Source organism: Miniopterus natalensis, chromosome 16 (genome assembly GCF_054644295.1).
Source record: "Miniopterus natalensis isolate mMinNat1 chromosome 16, mMinNat1.hap1, whole genome shotgun sequence".
Classification (NCBI taxonomy): domain Eukaryota; kingdom Metazoa; phylum Chordata; class Mammalia; order Chiroptera; family Miniopteridae; genus Miniopterus; species Miniopterus natalensis.
The window spans coordinates 7,642,655-7,660,849 of record NC_142096.1 but is presented as its reverse complement, the minus strand read 5'-3'; the positions used below and the strand labels follow the sequence as shown (position 1 = coordinate 7,660,849).

Here is an 18,195-nt window from a genome sequence, read left to right as displayed (position 1 = left end):
CTTATTGTCATCACTACCAACATCAGGACTCTTCCACTGTAGGGGCAGTCCCCAAGCCACCTAAAATCGCCTTACAAATGTTTATTGTTAAGACCACAGTACGACTCTTGGAATATAATTCCTAACAGAGCAAGTTACAAATTGTGGGTAAGTTCCCAAACCAGCTCATAAGAGTTTATTTTAAGCCTTCATATAGCTAGAATGGGAATCTGTATAAATCATGTTGAAGAGATCCAGCCATCCACTCAACAAACTCAGCTGAGCACCTATGACACAACAGGTTCTGTTTATATGTTGAGAAAACAATAAACAACACAAAGTTCCTTGCAGTCTAGCTGAAAATAAGGGACTGAGGATAAAAAGTTGTGACAAGAAATAATTTAGCATAAATAGATCAAAGTTACAATTCTGAGAAAAAAGGATGTTTTATTATTGTGACTTGACCATAAATTATAATTATCATTTATGAAAGTTACATAAATGCAGGCTGATCTTAAAACCTCAAAAAGTCAAATATAAAGTACAGAAAATAAATTCATTTGAAAAATGTACTGATATAATTCTTCAACATGTTACGTAAAATCCTAGGAGGAATCATTGCAATAATTATTCAAAGTAGTATTAAAGGTAACACAAGAGATGTTTGGTCTTAAATGTTAATTTAAATGCATAGTATCTACAATAATCAGAGTGAAAGTATATTTGCAATTTCTAACAGAAAAAGTTAGTTTGCAAATACTCTGTATTCTTCAATGAAATAAGAAAGCAGATCAAGGATAAAATGTTGCATAGCTTTATCAACCAGGCCACCTTTGAAAGGCAATTTTGCAGGGTAGCTAAAATGAGCAATGGTAAAGCTCCACACATATAAATAAACTGTCTGTTTCACTAGAGCCAGTGCAGCTGACCCTTAAACAAACGCAGGGGTTGGGGTGCTGACCCCATGAGCAGTCAAAAATCCTCATATAACTTCGGTCGGCCCTCCGCACTCGTGGATTCCTAACCTCAAATAGAAAATAATGTTTTGATCCAAGGCTGGTTGAATCCATGGATGCACAACCTGGGACTGCAAAGGAAAACAACTGTATATTTACTAAAAAAAAAATCCACATATAAGTGGATCCGGCCAGTTCAAACCCATGATGTTCAAGATTAATTGTATTTTTATTTGTAGAGTTTGTGAATCAAAATGTAACAAATGTTGTAAGTCAGTATTGGTAGGAACACCAAATATTATTTCACAACTGCCACTATGTGTTTCTTCTTCTCTGACACGATTGGCACAGACCCAGGCTTGCTATGTTTGAGACGATTCACTTCCCTGGAAATAAGACAAAATACATAAAATGTAAGCAAGTTTACGAGAAACCATCTTGACCAAAGAAAACTTTCTCAGAAAAATCACAAACCATTTTCTTTCACTGGAAAACCACTTATTGGAAAAGAAAAGTCTTCACAATGACATTAGGTAAAAAGTACCTAGAAATAAACCTGTTAACCTAATTACTTGCTACTTCTCTTATTATAAAGCAGTGTCCTTCATAAGTTTAAAAATGTGCCACAGTTGTTAAAATACTTAAAAGGGACTCAAGCCCAACATCTGCCCAAAAATAATCATTTGTATAGTTTAATTTTAAAACAAGAGCTCCATTTCAGAATTCCTATTAATACCTTGCAAGAATTCAAGAACTGCAAAGAGAAGAATCCCACAGAGGAAACAGTGGTGATGAGTTCTGCTTTAGAGTCAAAATGTTAGATTCCAGATGTCATGATGAAGCACATTAGAAAAATTTTTATTTACGCAATGTGCACTAGTTCTCTGCATTCTATATCTTGGAAAATATACAACACCTCTTAATTCTAGCTACATCATTTTTTAAAAACATTTTCTATTTACAATAGTCTTCTAGTATAGGAAGCAGCATTTTCGTACTTTGATAAAAGTCATTTTCACTGCCTGCCCTTTAAACATATTCTCAAAAATAGGTATTAGAAATTCTTACAATCTTATATGATTGTTGCTCTCCCTTTTATAAGGGGAAAAAACACATCAAAATATCTCAAATGTATAATAGCACATAAACGATTCCCTTGAAAGGCTGGTTTTTGGTGACACGGGGGGTGAGTTAGAAAAAGGTACTGAGTTAGAGTCAAATGCCCCAAAACGTACTTCCGCCGCCGAGCCTCTCTCATGACGCGCTGCTCTTGGATCTGGCTGTAGATTGGTTTTGGCAGATGTCGGTGGCGAGCGATGCGTTTTATGTGAGGATGATGTTGAAATTTCTCCTTCAACTTCTGGTTATAATCTTTGGCTGCCTTTTCTCGTGACGTAAGCTGGGAAAAAATGCATTTTGATATTTAAATAAATGGTGTGTTCTTTGTTTTGCTTCAGTATAACAAAGCTAGGGAGACCCAAAATGTCCCCCCAAAACTACACTCTTATGACATGCAACCCAAACTGCCAATGTAATCCTACCCTTTGCGAGGTTGTTAGCAGGACCAGCTCTGCGAGCACCGGCTCTCCTTCAGGCAGCACGCCCGCAATGTAGAAATGCCACCAGTGGAAAGCAGCAGTGCTTGTGGGCGAGGGGTTATGCAGACCACTGAGCTGCGCCTTCCCGAGGCATAACTAACAGAACCGCCTAAATTAATCACTCAGGGGTTTTCTTTCTGTACAAATTACTACTGAGACAAAAAAGTGTTCGATTCTGTACTAACTAGCACTTGTTTTAACAGTGTTAAGGATGGTAAGCTTTAAAGGAACATTTAACGATGAACTGCACCTCGGTAGAGTGTACTACTTAGCAATCATTACACCTAAAAAAGAATTCTCTCTAATTACTGCTTATCATCTTGTGATTCTCCTACCAGGGCGAGGCAGAAAATAACTCACCCTAACCCTTCCTTCTTAAACTTAGTATGTTTCTGACATAAACACTCTGTATGTGTGTTAGATAAAACATGAGACATTTAGAAAAACATCAAGAGCAAAAATAGCCGCAAGTGCACAACCCAAAGGTAGCTAGCCAATGATAATATTTGTTATATTTTCACTGAATCTTTTTTAAAGTCTGAAGCTTTCTGTATTTTTTTAAAGTTAAGTGTTCACTGTGTCTTTAATATTAGGACCTGCGGACTTTAACCTGCCAGATAACTACCAGGAGAAACAGGTGTTGTAAGTTCTGAGCTTCTAGTCCCTACATTTTCTCCCCTACCTCAAAGGAAACACAAAGAATCAAGAAGTCTCAAATATTATCAAACATCTGACGATGCCTCTGCCATGAAAAAAAGTAAATCTCAATACAACCTTGTCTGCTTTGGTGCTAACGTTTCTTTTTATTATAACTATGCCAATTTGATCAAAATACCTAAAACATTTCAAATAAATTCTCTTTACAATATAATGGTATCCAATAAAATTAGAAACTAGTTTTACTTGACAATAAAAGAAAATGAGGTCTCTTACCACACCCAATTTTTCAGAAGCATTAGCTTTCCATAGACGAATGTTCATTTCATCAGATCCACACATAATATACTTGCTGTCAGAAGTCCATTTGACACAGATAACATGCTGCATTCTCTTTGTGTGATATACTTCCCTATAGGAGAGCAATGAAGTTAAAACTCCTAGGATTCTGGTAAAGGTTTTCCTGAACCACTGCTTAGCAAGTCTCAGAATACCATTTTGAGCCCTAAGAGAGTGTAAGAGAAACTCAAATTCATTTTAATGTATTTTTATTGAACCAAATTGACAAGAGTCTATGCTAAGTGCTAGGGAATTAAAAATTATTCCTGTCCTCAGAGAAGTTACAGTGCAATAAGAAAAATATAAACAAACCAAGCAAAACTAGATGCCCAGAGAAGTTCACAAAATAACTGAAGGCAGCTCCGGCTGGTTTGGCTCAGTAGTTAGAGCATCCGCCCACAGACTGAGGATCAAGGGTTCAATTCCCAGCAAGGGCACAGACCTGGGTTGCAGGTTTGTTCCCTGGCCCTGGTTGGGGCGCCTGCAGGAGGCAACCAATCAATGTGTCTCTCTCACATCGATGTTTGTCTCTCTCCTCCCTCCCTTCTACTCTCTCTGAAAAGCAATAGAAAAAATATCCTAGAGTGAGGGTTAACAAAAGAAGGAAGGGAAGAGAAGGGAGGGGAGGGGAGAGGAGGGGAGAGGAGGGGAGGGGAGGGGAGGGGAGGGGAGGGGAGGGGAGGGGAGGGGAGGGGAGGGGAGGGGAGGGGAGGGGAGGGGAGGGGAGGGGAGGGGAGGGGAGGGGAGGGGAGGGGAGGGGAGGGGAGGAAGAATGAAGACGTATAACACAAATAAAATATGTTGAAGCTGAAGAATTTTGTAACAAAAAATTGATTGTTTTTAAAATGCGTCCACCTACCCTCCAAATCAATTCTGGCCAATCATCACACTTTTCTTTTTACATTTTACAGGAAAACAAAATAAATGTGATGGCGTTCGAAGAGCACATCCTGATATGTTGATCCTAATATCTGATTTTTGTTTTGGTCCAATTGTTTTAAAAGCTTAATTAATTGAGGTGAGAGTTGATTTAACATGGTGAAAAGGGAGGGCTATAGAAGTGTCTGACGAGTTGAGGTAAGAATCACTCAATAAATGGAGATGTCAAATATCATACCTATTTGGAAAGGCTGTGAAACATGCTAAGTGAATTCACAGAAGATACTGTATTGAGAAGTGTGAAGAGCATTAAAAAGCAAGTAAAAGACAAAGTCAGAAAAAAAGATGAGATTTCTGGAAAAATACATGTTCCTATCTGGATTTAAAATGATTCAAAATGCAGACTATTTAAGAGGAAGGAAGGAAGCTCAGCAAGCTGCACAGTAGGAGAAAACCTATACATGGTGACCAAGACAACCAGAGTTCACTCTGTAGAAGTATCTCTGAAGTACACTCACAAAATGAGTCTTTTACACTGTTCCTAACAGGTATGTTTTGAGCTCTTAAATGAACATGTACATAAACCATAATAAATTTACTTCTAAAAGTCAGGAAATGGTTAGAAAGAATATCCTATAAAATGAGAAATAGATGAGAGACTTTTTCTTCTCGCCATGCTCTGCTTTTACAAGAAACAATTCTTATCCTCTCTACATTTTAAAAAAATATGCTTTTGTTGATTTTAGAGAAAGGGAGAGAAAAATATCAATGGGCTGCCTCCTGCACGCCCCCTACTGGGGATCCAGCTGGCAACCCGGGCATGTGCCCTGACTGGAATCGAGCCAGGGACCTACTGGTAATTGGGACGATGCTCAGCCCACTGCGCTACACCGGCCAGGGCTAATCCATACATATGTAAGAGGCCTCTTTTCTCCCACAGCCACATAATGAATTTAAATTTTAGGAAATTCAATCAGGCTTTGGTGATCATTAAAAAATAACCTGTTCATGTATTAGACCAGTCAAATCCAATGGTTAGTCACTTAACGAACTTAGAATCCTCCTTACTGGTAAACTAGGCAGAGTTCTTAATTTCTAGATATGTTTATGTTTGTACATATGACAGAAATTAATTGCTCCATGTGAATGGAACTGATTTACTTGAGAATGTGTATCGCCCACCTCTTGATAATTCCAGGGCCACACCTATAAAGTACGGAATAGAGGGAGGCTGATATTTTGCTCTTTTGTATTTTTACCTCAGTGTATAAAAGCTGAATTTGAATAAATAAAAAAATAACAAAATGTAAGGATTATTGATTACTCTTAAACTGTTATTAGGGAAAAACTTACATAAGTTCTTGATTATCAAATTAAAAATTTCTGAAAGTTTAATATTTTGGTATAACGATGGAATATGTCATTTTATACATTTGTTCAAACTGACAGAAGGTACAACACCAAGAGCAAACCCTAAGGTAAACTATAGATTTCGGGCGACTATGACGTGCCAATGTAGGTTCACGCGTGGTAACAAATGCACCACTCTGGCGAGTGATGGCGACAGTGGGGGAGGCCGTGCATGTACGGGTAGGCGGTGTACGGGAAATCTCTGTACCTTACTCTCAATTTTGTTATAAACCTAAAACTGCTCTTAAAAAAATAAAGTCTTTATTTTTAAAAGTTTACTATAAAACATTTTAAAATAATTCTAAAATAAAAGGCTTTGCCCTGAGGCAAACACTAAAATTTCACATCAACAAATTATATAAAGACAATACCCTGTTTAATGAAAGAAACTACACAGCAGTTTCACCCATAGATGGATGATACAATGAAAGTTAACTCCAAGTCACAAAACCAGGGTGTAAGTCCCATCATATACACACAACCAACCAACCTTCCAACAAAGATAAATGATGACCCAGACATGGAAAATTCAAATAAAAATAAGTGGTTTATTGGTAGTGACATACCTGCTTCTACTTTTGTCCACAGGAAAGATTCGAATAGATTTATCAAAACTAGCAGACACAAACTCTTTCCCAGTGGGAGAGTAATCCACATCAAGCACCGCAGACACGTGATCCATGTGCACCATTACAGGAGTGTCCAGGGCACGCATATCAAAAGTATATAAGCTGTAAAAGGATTTTTAATTATGTCATACAAATTTCTATAAAACAAATATGCAGTACTAAGAGACACTGGTGAAAGTAACACCACTAGCTAAATAAGTTTTAAAAAAGGAAAACTTACTTGTAATCTTCATTTGCTGCAGTGAAAATGAAAGCTTCCATAGGGTTCCAACAAATTGTATTTGTTCTCATATCTAAGATGACCTGAGAAAGGAAGCATACACTAACCTATTACTATGAAATCAATTCCCTCTAAAATGAATACACTTCCCATTTCATCTGCTTTCTTTTTTTCACTGACTTAAGCAAATACTTAGTAAATACCTATTATGTGCTCAGTGGCTGGCTCAATACAACAGGAAAAGAAATCAATAACTGTTTCCTGAATACACAGGCAGTGCAGTAAATACTGAAAAATACAAACATGTAATAAATGGTCCTCTGGCCTCAAATAACCTACAGTTTAATCAGGAAAATGAGACATGATTGAAGCTGACCTGTGAAGAACCAGTACATTACAGAGCTTCTCAACAGGAACATTCTGCGTAGGAAAATCTTTTGCTGTGTGTGACTGTCCACTGTAGAGGCTTAGCCTCTCAGGCACCTGCCCACTAAATGCCAGTAGCAGTCCCTCAAATGCCCCTCCCACACTTCCAAAAATATACTTGGTAGGGGAGGGCAATCCGACTGAGGACTATAAATGTAGGAGAGAAAAGATGAAAGAAATACTGATGGTCCAGTAGAAAAAACAGAGAGACAAAAGAAAATAGCATCTCCTCATCCATCAAGGCAACCTGCATGGGACAAACCCTATTTATATGTTGCCTTACTGACTGAAACAAATAAATGGAATTCATATTGGGACCAGATTTTGGAGAGCCTTGAAAACCAGGCTAGGCTCTTTTCTTCAACCTAAAAGTAAAGGAACACCATTCAAAAATTGAGAACGCAGGGGCAGAGGGGGCAGAAACTACTACTTACTAAACTACTACTTCATGTTAGCATTCTGCTAACTGCGTAAAATATCATGTTTTATTCTCACCGATGTACTGCAAGGTTATTAATATCACCCTTTTACAGGAAAGACACAGATCAAGTTACCTGCTTAAAGTCTAAAACCCAAGTTCATGTAGGATCTTCCCTCTATATGACATGAATGAGTGAAATGATTAAAGTGGTACTTTGGAAAGGTTACCATATTTATCAAGGTCAGATTGCAAAGAATATACTCTACTTCCAGTATTTCTAAATTTATTACATGTTATAAAAATGATTTAGGAACAACAAAAATATTAAAAGCACTTCTTTTGCATGTGGATCATGATAATGAACTCATGGTTCATCAATGAACTGGTGGTGGAACTGGATGCTCACAATTCCTACATTAGCACTCTTCTTTTTACGGACAGTATTTCTCTTTGGTTAGAGTTAGCCTACGGTTCTGTGAGCTTTGGATATAACTCGTGGAATGACTGCTTAGCACTGTTGGGAAATCTGTCACCTTGCACAGAATAGTGTTTGTCCAAACAAAATGCGAAACTAGTACCTATCAGCACATAACTAAACAAATAAAGCTGGTTATGTAAATTAGTTATAAAACTTTCTGGAATACTATGGTGTCATGTGATAATCATGGGGCCTGAAGTAAAGAGATGCAATACTTTTAATTAAAGGCCTTTCCATTTAAAAAGTACTGACTAGATGCCCCAAATTTACTGGCATTATGGAAGAAACAATGAAGCCTAGGATATAGTACCTAATGGAAATAAGGGTCTCTAAAAGTACCAGGGAGCCGAGAGAACGCCACCATGATCACTTTGGGTTCTAATAGCATCTCTATGAAAAATATTTTTTAATACGGAAGAAACAGTTGCTGTTTATTTTGTCGCTCAATTTACAGTGGAATGCGTGAACAATCGTATAAAGCAGAAGACAAACTGTAACTCACCTTTTTCAGAGGAGTAGCTTGCCTCATATCATACAGTACTATATTCCTGTCAGAAGCACAGCTTCCCAAGAGAAATGTCTAAAAATAAGTATAACAATCACCAGTTAAAAGCCAGGCTTGGCAGCAAACCCTGTCCATTCAGTGAACAAATCATTTAATTACCCTTGATGTTTATGTTTAGGATACAAAGTTAGAACATCAGAGTCCATTTTAAGAGGATACGATGAATCACTCTTAACCTTAGCAGCCTAAATATTTTCATTGTTAAACCCCCATGGACATGTTTTAGATGCCAGCAACCATGGTGTACAGGTAACTCTGTATTCCATTTTGCAACAGAACATATTCTACTAATTCATGCTTCAACTTAGACCTATTTTCTGTTTTTCAGTATTATAAGTAACACTTAAGTAAACACTTTCATACACTTAGCTCTTTTTTTCCTAAGGATAAAATTTCAGTAGTGGCATTACTGAATAAAAAAACATTAAAAAATTTAAGGTTTTTGACATTTAAGGCTAATCATTTTCCAGAGAGTTGTACAATATACAATGCACTGTGAGAATATGTCGATTTTACTACAACCAGGTAGCATTAGGTAGTGTCATTTAGAAGTTAATACCTGCATGGCAATATATTCTAATTATGTAAGTTATCTTATTAGTATTTAAACATGTCCTCGATATATTAGCTCTCTGTATAAATTAGGTCTATCCTTTGTTTAATTGTTTCATGATGTTTCAAATATTTAATTGTAAATCAGTTATAAACTTGCGAGGTACTTACATAACCCTTGGCATTTGGTGAAAATAAGCCCTCTAGCTAGCACTGGAGCCCCGAGCCCCACCCTTTGTAGCACACTCCTCCTCTCTCAGGGTTCCTGACGCTAATCACTCTTGGCTTCTGCCTACTAATTGCTTCATACAGCGAGTGTAAGAGGAACAAGACTTATTTACTAAATATCTGTAGGGCCAGCTCCTACTACATGTGTGTGCAAAGTTCAAATAAAGTATCATCATGACCTCCAAAACACTCTTTTTAAATCACTTTCTCTCTGAGACTTTCTCCTAGTTAGTGACTCCTCTCAACCTTTCTTCGTGTCTCCTTATGTCATCTTAAGGTCTGACCAGGCTCCATTTCTAAATATGAAGACTTTGATCTGAGCAGAGCAGATATTCTACCTAGACTGAAAACTGACTTTCACGCTGTAAAATGTGTCAATGCTTAATATAAACTTTTAGCTTTATTAGAATTCTAGGCTTCAATATTTTAACTGAGAATGTATTATTAATAACTAGAGGAGACAAATACACTCCATTTGTTCCCAGCGACATGCCCTTTCCATTAAGTTTAATACAGGAAAAGAGACATGCACACCATTTGTTTTTACCACTAAGTCCATAAGGTTTAAAAAGAAGCCGCACACACAGCTGAACAAATAGAGTTGTTACACAGGCAAGTGTGAAAAACATGGTCATGGTTGTAGGTCATCACTAATAATTATAACTTTAGAATTGCCCATCAGTTCTTCCGACACAGGTGTTCACCAAAACAGAGAAGCAAAAGATCTTCCCGCAGAGAATCACTGTCTGATCTTTTTTTAAATAGTAAGAACGTCACCATCTTAAATTTGGATAGTACCTTTTAAAAATATTCACACACATTATCACATTTTAAACTGACAACAAACCTGTGAAGTTCGCTAAAGATATATAATTAACCTTATTTTAAAAATAAAGAAACAAATATAGATAAAAAGTCTGGATTGTATAAGGTCAAAGGCATGTGCAAGGAACGTTGGCAGTGGGTATGTGCTGGGGCAGGAAGAGGGGCCTCTGACTGACTTCTCAGCAGCACCTCAAGGCCAGGCTCACATCATACAGCAGCACCTCATGTTCCAAAACATCACACAAACAATTTTTATACCTTGCTATTTTGACTTGGCCTTTCTACCCTCCTTTTGCCAGCTGTGGGTCTCTGAGAGTATAAAACTTGCATCTCAGGGTTTTCTCTTATACTATCTAACATAATAATATCCTGATAACTTCTAAAATCAGCTTACACATGCAGCAATTTCCTTTTCTTTCTATAGGAAAAAGCATTTTACTGAGTCTCCTGGGCAATGAGTTCACCTATTATTATACATCCAGAGAAGGCTCAGGGAAAGATCTGGAGGCCAAGGGCTAGCCTAGCCTTCAGGGCAGCCTCCCTTCCCAAATTCGGACCTGACAGTAAGTAATAGCCAATCTCCAACTCTTTCCTTAGACCTGGAAGGAATGAGGAATCACAACTCATACTTCTTACAAAAGAAAAATATAACTAACTAATTATCATGCAAGAAAATATCTTACGTGCTATAATCAAGCACTGGTGCCCTTATCAATTACAAATAAAAACAATGCTCAATTCTCTTCCTTCTGACGTCCAAGAGAGTTAAAATTTAACATTTTCCTGAAGGTAAAATGACATAACCTGCAGTAGATGAGTGCTGAAGATACCAGTAAAACTTAAGTGTCACAGTACAGCATCTGCTTGAACTCTACCCCGATGAGCACATGCACACACGCTCCTCTGACACTGCTTAATACCAGTACCTGGGACTAAACTCGGGCAAGTATGCCGAGATCTGACCAAAGATGTCAGAACTCAGATATAATTTGGAAAATTGACCAAATGCCAGAAACACAATAAAAACTCAGAGAAGTATTATATCACATTTAAAAGTTTCCTACACAGAGATGAAATTATTAAATAATAAGAAAACAATAAACAAAAAATATCTCAAAAAAAACACACCACATTACCTCAATTGGGTTAAATTTAACACTACTTATACTGTCAAATCCCCAGGTCATTGAACATATAGGACTGGTTTTCTGTTCATCCCAAATGTCTACTTGCTGTCCACATGTGGCAAAAATAGCTTCTTTCCAGTGATGATCAATTCCTGTATACACTGTCTTTAAAAGCAAAGAGATTGTTACAGATGGGTCTTGTCTACAGAATATTTTAATATATTTATCTATCCTCTCATTTTTTTGGAGAAAATCCCTGTTCACAAAGAAACTTCTCTAAAGCCCTTAAAGGAGAGAATAGTACCATAAGGAACGACGTGTCTCAGCACACATTCTGGGAATAAAGAAAATGTTAACATGGGATGCAGTTAGTTAAGTTTGAAAACAGATCACTGAAGCAGTTTTAAAATCATCATTGGATATTGAAGGATCTAATGAAATACAAAGGTAATTTCTAAAAAACTTCATTCCACATTTACCACGTAAAGTAACGACTCCCAGGACAGAAAAATAGATACCAACAACTGGATTAAAATTTAGACAGAAAAATAAAATCAGTGCTAATATTGTTAAAAGCAATAAAATCTCATAAATTTGATTATCCACTTAAATATGTGATTAATCTATTCAGGTCCAGATTAAAGTATACCTTTGTACTATAAGGTAAAAATTGCTTGAAAAGCAAATTAGAGGAAAATATTTGGCCAATACTTTATGCTTTTAAGAACTGTTAGCAGCATCTGCAGGTTTCTAATTATTTTCTGTTCATGAAAGCAAGGCCTACAAACTTTTCCACAATTAGAATTAATTGTCCTACCACAGAGGTAGGGGTAAGACTAAATATTTCAAAAATCTTTTGGAATTTCTAGAGAAAAAGCATTTTACAACCATGAAACCAACTTTGTTTCAGGAGTTACTATTTTTTTTTTTTACCACCTGCAAGTTATTTCCATCTCATACTCATACCCCACCTCCATGTCCCTTTAAGAACATTTAGAACTTCTTGAAGCCTGAAAAGCAGAACCTAAATATATACTAACTATAACAGTGAAACGACAAAGTGAGTTTAAAAATGCATACATTTAAAGATTAAACCTAATTTTAGAATTTTGCTTACTACACAATGTAAGCATTATCAAATATGGGTAGCCAAACATTCTGAATTATACTTAAGTTATATAACTAAACTATATCATCTGATTTGCAGAATGTCATAGAAAATGTAAATGAGATTTATATAAAAAGCATCATCATATTATTACATTTCTTCATTTCCTAAAGGAGTCTTTCAACTAAGACATTCTGAGCGTTGTGTAAGATCTATGGTAAATCTGACAGAAGCTGAAGCCTTATTTCCTGTGATCTTTTTGCCTTATAGATGTCCCCCCAGGGCCCTGCTAGAGAAAATGTTCCATTGCATCCTCCAGCTAACAACAGAAATTAAACCGACAACAACAAACACTTTTGTTGAATTTGAAGAACTGTTCAAATTCGTTAGCTGCAAAGGAACACTGCTGCATTAAACATTGCTTAAAATAGGTCACTTATTACAGCCTAAAGTCTTTGCTTTCTTATTTACACCTTTTTTGGAAATTAAAATTATGAAATAATTTGAAAAAGAAAGAAGAATTTTAATGGACAAAGTATGGGTCAACCTATTTTTGTACCTTTCCTAATATTGTATGCAATGGTTCTTCCTCTTCTCCAAAGCCTGGTCCATCCATTTTCCACTGCTTCACAGTTTTGTCATCACCGACCTAAAAATATTTATTATGGGATGATAATGAACAACAGTTACAACTTTTCAACCTGCCAACATATACATCAAACTATAAACACTCCAGTTTTAAAAAGAACACATACAATATTCGGCCAGTATCGTAATTATTGATGCATTTATTTCTCACCTTGTTATAGTAAAGATTTGTAACACATATAGCACATAAAGCTAAAAATAAAATAGCATGAGTAGAGCAAAATAAAATGAGTAGGAACAAAGTTAGGTCACATATAATGGCAAAAAAATGCACATTGCAACAGGATGGCATTTCAAATTAGAGAGAAACGTACACTTAAAAATGGTTACAATGGTAAACTTTCTGTTCTGTGTATCTTACCTCCCCCTACAAGCAGTGATTTACTTCTTCAGTGATTTCCAACTATCTGACCCAATACAACTTACTCATCCCTAGCACTGGAAATCCTCCAGAATAAACTGAACTACCTTTCTAGCCTAACCTTGCATTAATCCCACTTCTCAGTGTTCTATAGGATATTAATTCACTATTACATTAAGAAATTATTTTAAAAAATCAAAAAGCATTGGGAAGGCTGGATTACATAAAGAAAACCAGTACTTTTCAAGGTTTTAGTAAGTTATTTTGCATTGTGAAACTCCAAAAGTGTCTTGGAAGAAATACATGAACACAGAAAATATTCAATTAGCTCAGTCTTATACATGTTGAAAAGAGTTAATAACGTAATTGTATTATACTTACAGTAAAAAAAGAACTCCCACAAAAACGAGTACATATTCCTCGTACAAAACCTTCATGTGCTTGTATTGTACGGATACAGTTTCGTTTGGTCAAGTTCCAAATTCTGACCTATGATAAAGTATACCAGGAAATTTTAGTAAACTGCAAATATAAAATATTCAGGCACAGGAGTACTACATTCCAAGAAAAATAAATTCAACACTGAAAAAGCTATGAATTATTCTACCAGGCAGCTAAAAACAAAATCCTCTGGATTAAAATAATGCAATAATTAAGGCTAAGTATACCAACAAGCAGAACATTCAATCTGTTAAATACTCTGCTGATTCTAGTTTAAAGTGTTTCAAAGCTTGCTTTCTTTGCCGGAGTGGGAAATAATTAAGTGTTGAATCATTAATAGCATCCTGTTATTAATAAGACTCACACTGAAATATCTTTATTATAAACATGTTTTATTACTTACTATCAAGTTAAGCCTTAAGCCACTACATTTTTAATTTCTTGGGTTTAGATAAGAAACTACAGAAATTACTAATTCAGTTTTGAGAATTAAAAGAAAACAGAACATATAAAAATGAAATCAAAGCAATTAAACCCAGAGTAACTCAAAGCTAAAGGAAGAACATTAGTAATATAATTGTTTTTAGTTTAAAATACCAATGTTTAGAGTGACACTTGCCTCTCCATCACATGCCCCAGAAAGGACAGTAGCCAGGCTCTTTGGATGCTTTGCCAAGCAATTGACTCCATCTCGGTGACCATCCAGAGAAGCAAGGAATGGCTTTGCAAATACCCGTTCCAGTTTGGTAGCATTTAAAGCTCTTACATATTCTCGTGGGACCTCAAAAGGATGTAAGGTAGGATCATAGTTTCTTGGAACTGAAATAAGAATGACTCCTCTTAATAAAACAATTCACATTTAATATTTCCTGTGGTCTTCATCAGCTAATCATTCAATTTGTTATTCAGCAGGGATCCTGTTCTATGCCTAGCACTGTGAAGAATACAAAAGAGCAGACCTTTTGTCCAGAAACCTTTCCAAAATGGCCCAAAAATCATGGAATGCATATATTTTGCAAAATAATTAGACCCCATATATAACACAGCTTTTCCTTTTATATGTCCTACTATACCCTTCAACCGGTTGTGAGCTTTCACTGGCAGGGCTTCCACTACATTCCTCACTTGTACCCCTCATGCCTAGCACAGTGCCTGGCACAAAACAAGTACATGACAAACGTTTGCCTGACTGGGCGCTAAACAACCTATGCGGCAGGAAACACTGTTAATCTCTGGTGCTAATCATTACAGTGACAGGCATGCACTGTTGTGATTATGATTACAGCTATTTATTGAGCACTTTCCATATTTGTTTACCTACTTAAAAAGAGTTTACCATGTGCCAGGCACTATTGCAAATACCTTATATTAACTCATTTACTCTCCACAGCACCCTATGGGTTAGGTCCTAAAATTGTTTTCCATCTTATAGATGGGAAAATTGAGGCACAGAGTGGTAACTTTTCTATGAAATGATGGAGTGAAGATTCAAACCAAGGAAGTCTGGCTCCAGAATCAATGTTCTTAACTATTATGCTATGCTGCCAAACAGGCTGTCTCAGTTAATAACTGCTTAGGAAATCATTCTAAGCCCACATGTCTAAGAAACTCTCAATGTCTAAATGTAAACGTATCTTCGGGACTGAGGGGGACCAGAGAGAGAGAGAAATGTGAGAGAGAAACACTGATCTGTTGCCTCCCGCATGCACCCTAACCAGGGATCAGGCCCACAACCTGGGAATGTGCCCTGACTGGGAATGGAACCTGCCACCTTTTGGTCTGCAGGCTGACGCTCCAACCAACTGAGCCACACAACAACCAAAGCTGATGTCTCTTCTTTCTGACTCCCTGCTAATAACGGTACTGTGGATAAAAAGGGGGGTTCTACAGAAAGTAACCTCACAAGGTGATCTGATCATAAATTCCCAAATGGGCAGGTCATGGAGTCACACCCCAGGCATATAACTTCTTCAGTAAAACGTTCATCTTTGCCTTAAGCAAGCCCTGTCCATTGTTTCTGTGCATCTAGGTTAACACACCTTTGAAATAAGCATAACCACCCCCAAGAGAGCACAAAATCTTTTTTAAATGTATAAAAGAAACTGCAAAACTGTAATTCTCCAGAGTATTTGAAATCTTGCTTCCCGGCAATCATCGTCAGTTTGGCTCAAATAAATTCTTATAAAAATTCTCTACAGTTTTGGAAGTTTCTTACATCGATAGTACTGTATCCAACATTCAATCAAGCTTAAAGGTCAGTCATTCTTATGTATTCCATCTTCCATATTACCCAGTGCCAAAATGTAAAGTCCTACTTAGACTCTCTCGGAAATACTTCTTATTCTTCCTTCCATCTCTTTTCCTACCTCTAGTAACTTAGTTTTAGTCCTTATTACTTTATATTTGAACTATAGTGATATCATCACTACTCTATTTGGTAGCAGTTTACACTAACACCAGATAAATCATTTTAAAACACAGCTTTTTACATGTCACTCCCATGCTCAAAAACTTTCAAAGGCTCCCTACAGTGGTAGTCTTCAAATTCTTTTGATTGTGTGCCCCATTAGTAACAGAGTTTTTGACCAGATCTCTCATGGCATATTTTTATGTAATTTTTTCTCACATGTCTGTATTTTAACCAACTGTATCAAAAGAACCAACAGAGTTTTAAAAATACAGATTCTCTGATGCCCACCCCCAAGTCAATGACTGAAAATACTCAGATACATATATGAACACTGCACAAAATAACAGCTAAACAAGAATAAAGGAAGGTAACAAATGTCTTCCTCATTTTATGTTTCACAGAGCTCCAATATTTCTATTTTTCCACTTTGCTATTAACACTTCCACCATAAAGTATAAAGAAATAGAAAGATATATAAATACGACGCTTAACAAGATCAGATGACTAATCATCTCCTAACACGGAGATTCTAGGACAAGCCAGTCATTCACTCATTCCCACATTAAGAGAATGCCTGAAATGCACCCGGACTGGCAAGGTAAATACAAGCTACTCCTGAGAAAGGTAGTAACTGGCAACACGAGAGAGGAAGATGAGAGGCCAGGTTCAAGAAACAGAGATGATGTCAAATTCAAGTGACATAACTAATGCATGTCAGAAACATTATTACTTAACCTGTAAACATCTTGTGAGTAGACACTTAGTTCTGAGCAATGCTCATCCATATGCTAACCTCTACTACTCACTCAAAATAATGAACTATTGCTCCAGTCTCATCTTCTGTCACTGATCCCTTAGTCAAACTCCGACGACATGACCCCCACGTTCGTTTCTGCCTTAAGGCCTCTGACCTTGTGAATTCTCTTCACTTGTAACAGTCTGTTAACAATGGTTGGTCCCCTGTCCTTCGGATGTCATGAGCAAGTATGCACTTCATAAGCGGTCAGCGTGTTAACAGGGGAACAGATACGGATAAATAAAACTCATTAATTTCATTTTAACCATTTCCAATTCCAAGAGTTGTTCGTAGAGAAAACCCATGGCTTTGTTTCACCTTAGTCTCTTCCTAGGGGGAGACGTTACGTAATTTTAAGTAGTAAAGCGGCCAGAAGTTAGAGCAGCACTAAGATATGAAAAAGCCAGTTTAATTGCTAAATCCTTCAACCCACGAGTTTGGGTCATTCAAGTTGCCCTTGTCAACAACAGGAACCTGAGAACAATCTCAGAGCAGCAGCTGGGGGGGGGGGGGGGCAAAGCATCCTCCATATAGCTAACTTCCCCACTACCCACCAGACAAAGGGCTTTCAAAAAGGACTTCAAGAGAGGTTATCTGCTACCCAGTCCCGTCACGCCCTGAACTGGAAAAAGTCAGCGTTGGCGAAAGAGTAGGGCAACGAGCCTACAGCCAGCCTCCCGCCAGCTTTCCTCGGGGGCAGCCCGGGCCGGGCCCAAGGCTGCCGGGCTCCCGCGCACTGGCCTCACCTCTCTGCAAGTCCAACTTGGTCTCGCGGACATAGTGGTCCGGGTTCCGGCTCAGCATCTTCACCTTCATCGCGGCGGCCGGCGTCTCACCGACTCCACGAGCCTCGGCCTCCGGGTTCCAGTTACCGCCCCCTCCCCTGGCACATGCCACTTCCGCTTCTTCCAGACTACTTCCTGTCATGTGACTTCCACGGCCCGGAAGCCGGCCGCCGGGGCTGAGCGCGCCCAGCGGCGCGCCGTAGTCGCCGACACGGGTCGCCCCGGAGCGGTCCTGTGCGCTCCAGTCCGCGTCCGGGTGCCCCAGCTGTGGGCGGGGCAGGGCGGGGACTCGGCGGAGGCGGCGCCCCACCGCCTGCGTGCTCTTCGCCCGCGCGACGTGCGGCTGCCCCCCCCGTC

The 18,195-nt window shown here is 37.9% G+C and overlaps 1 protein-coding gene across 1 annotated transcript; it reads right to left on the bottom strand.

Moving 5' to 3' along the window:
• Positions 1-406: 406 nt before the first annotated feature.
• Positions 407-17,908, bottom strand: DCAF13 (DDB1 and CUL4 associated factor 13). Its single transcript, XM_016224293.2, has 11 exons — positions 17,800-17,908; positions 14,467-14,666; positions 13,788-13,895; positions 12,957-13,046; positions 11,299-11,454; positions 8,495-8,572; positions 6,668-6,750; positions 6,385-6,549; positions 3,467-3,602; positions 2,171-2,334; positions 407-1,321 (listed from the first exon to the last, which is right to left on the bottom strand). Exons 1-11 carry the CDS (start codon positions 17,867-17,869, stop codon positions 1,234-1,236), a joined length of 1,338 nt encoding a protein of 445 aa, XP_016079779.1. The 5' UTR covers positions 17,870-17,908; the 3' UTR covers positions 407-1,233.
• Between the last annotated feature and the right edge of the window lie 287 nt (positions 17,909-18,195).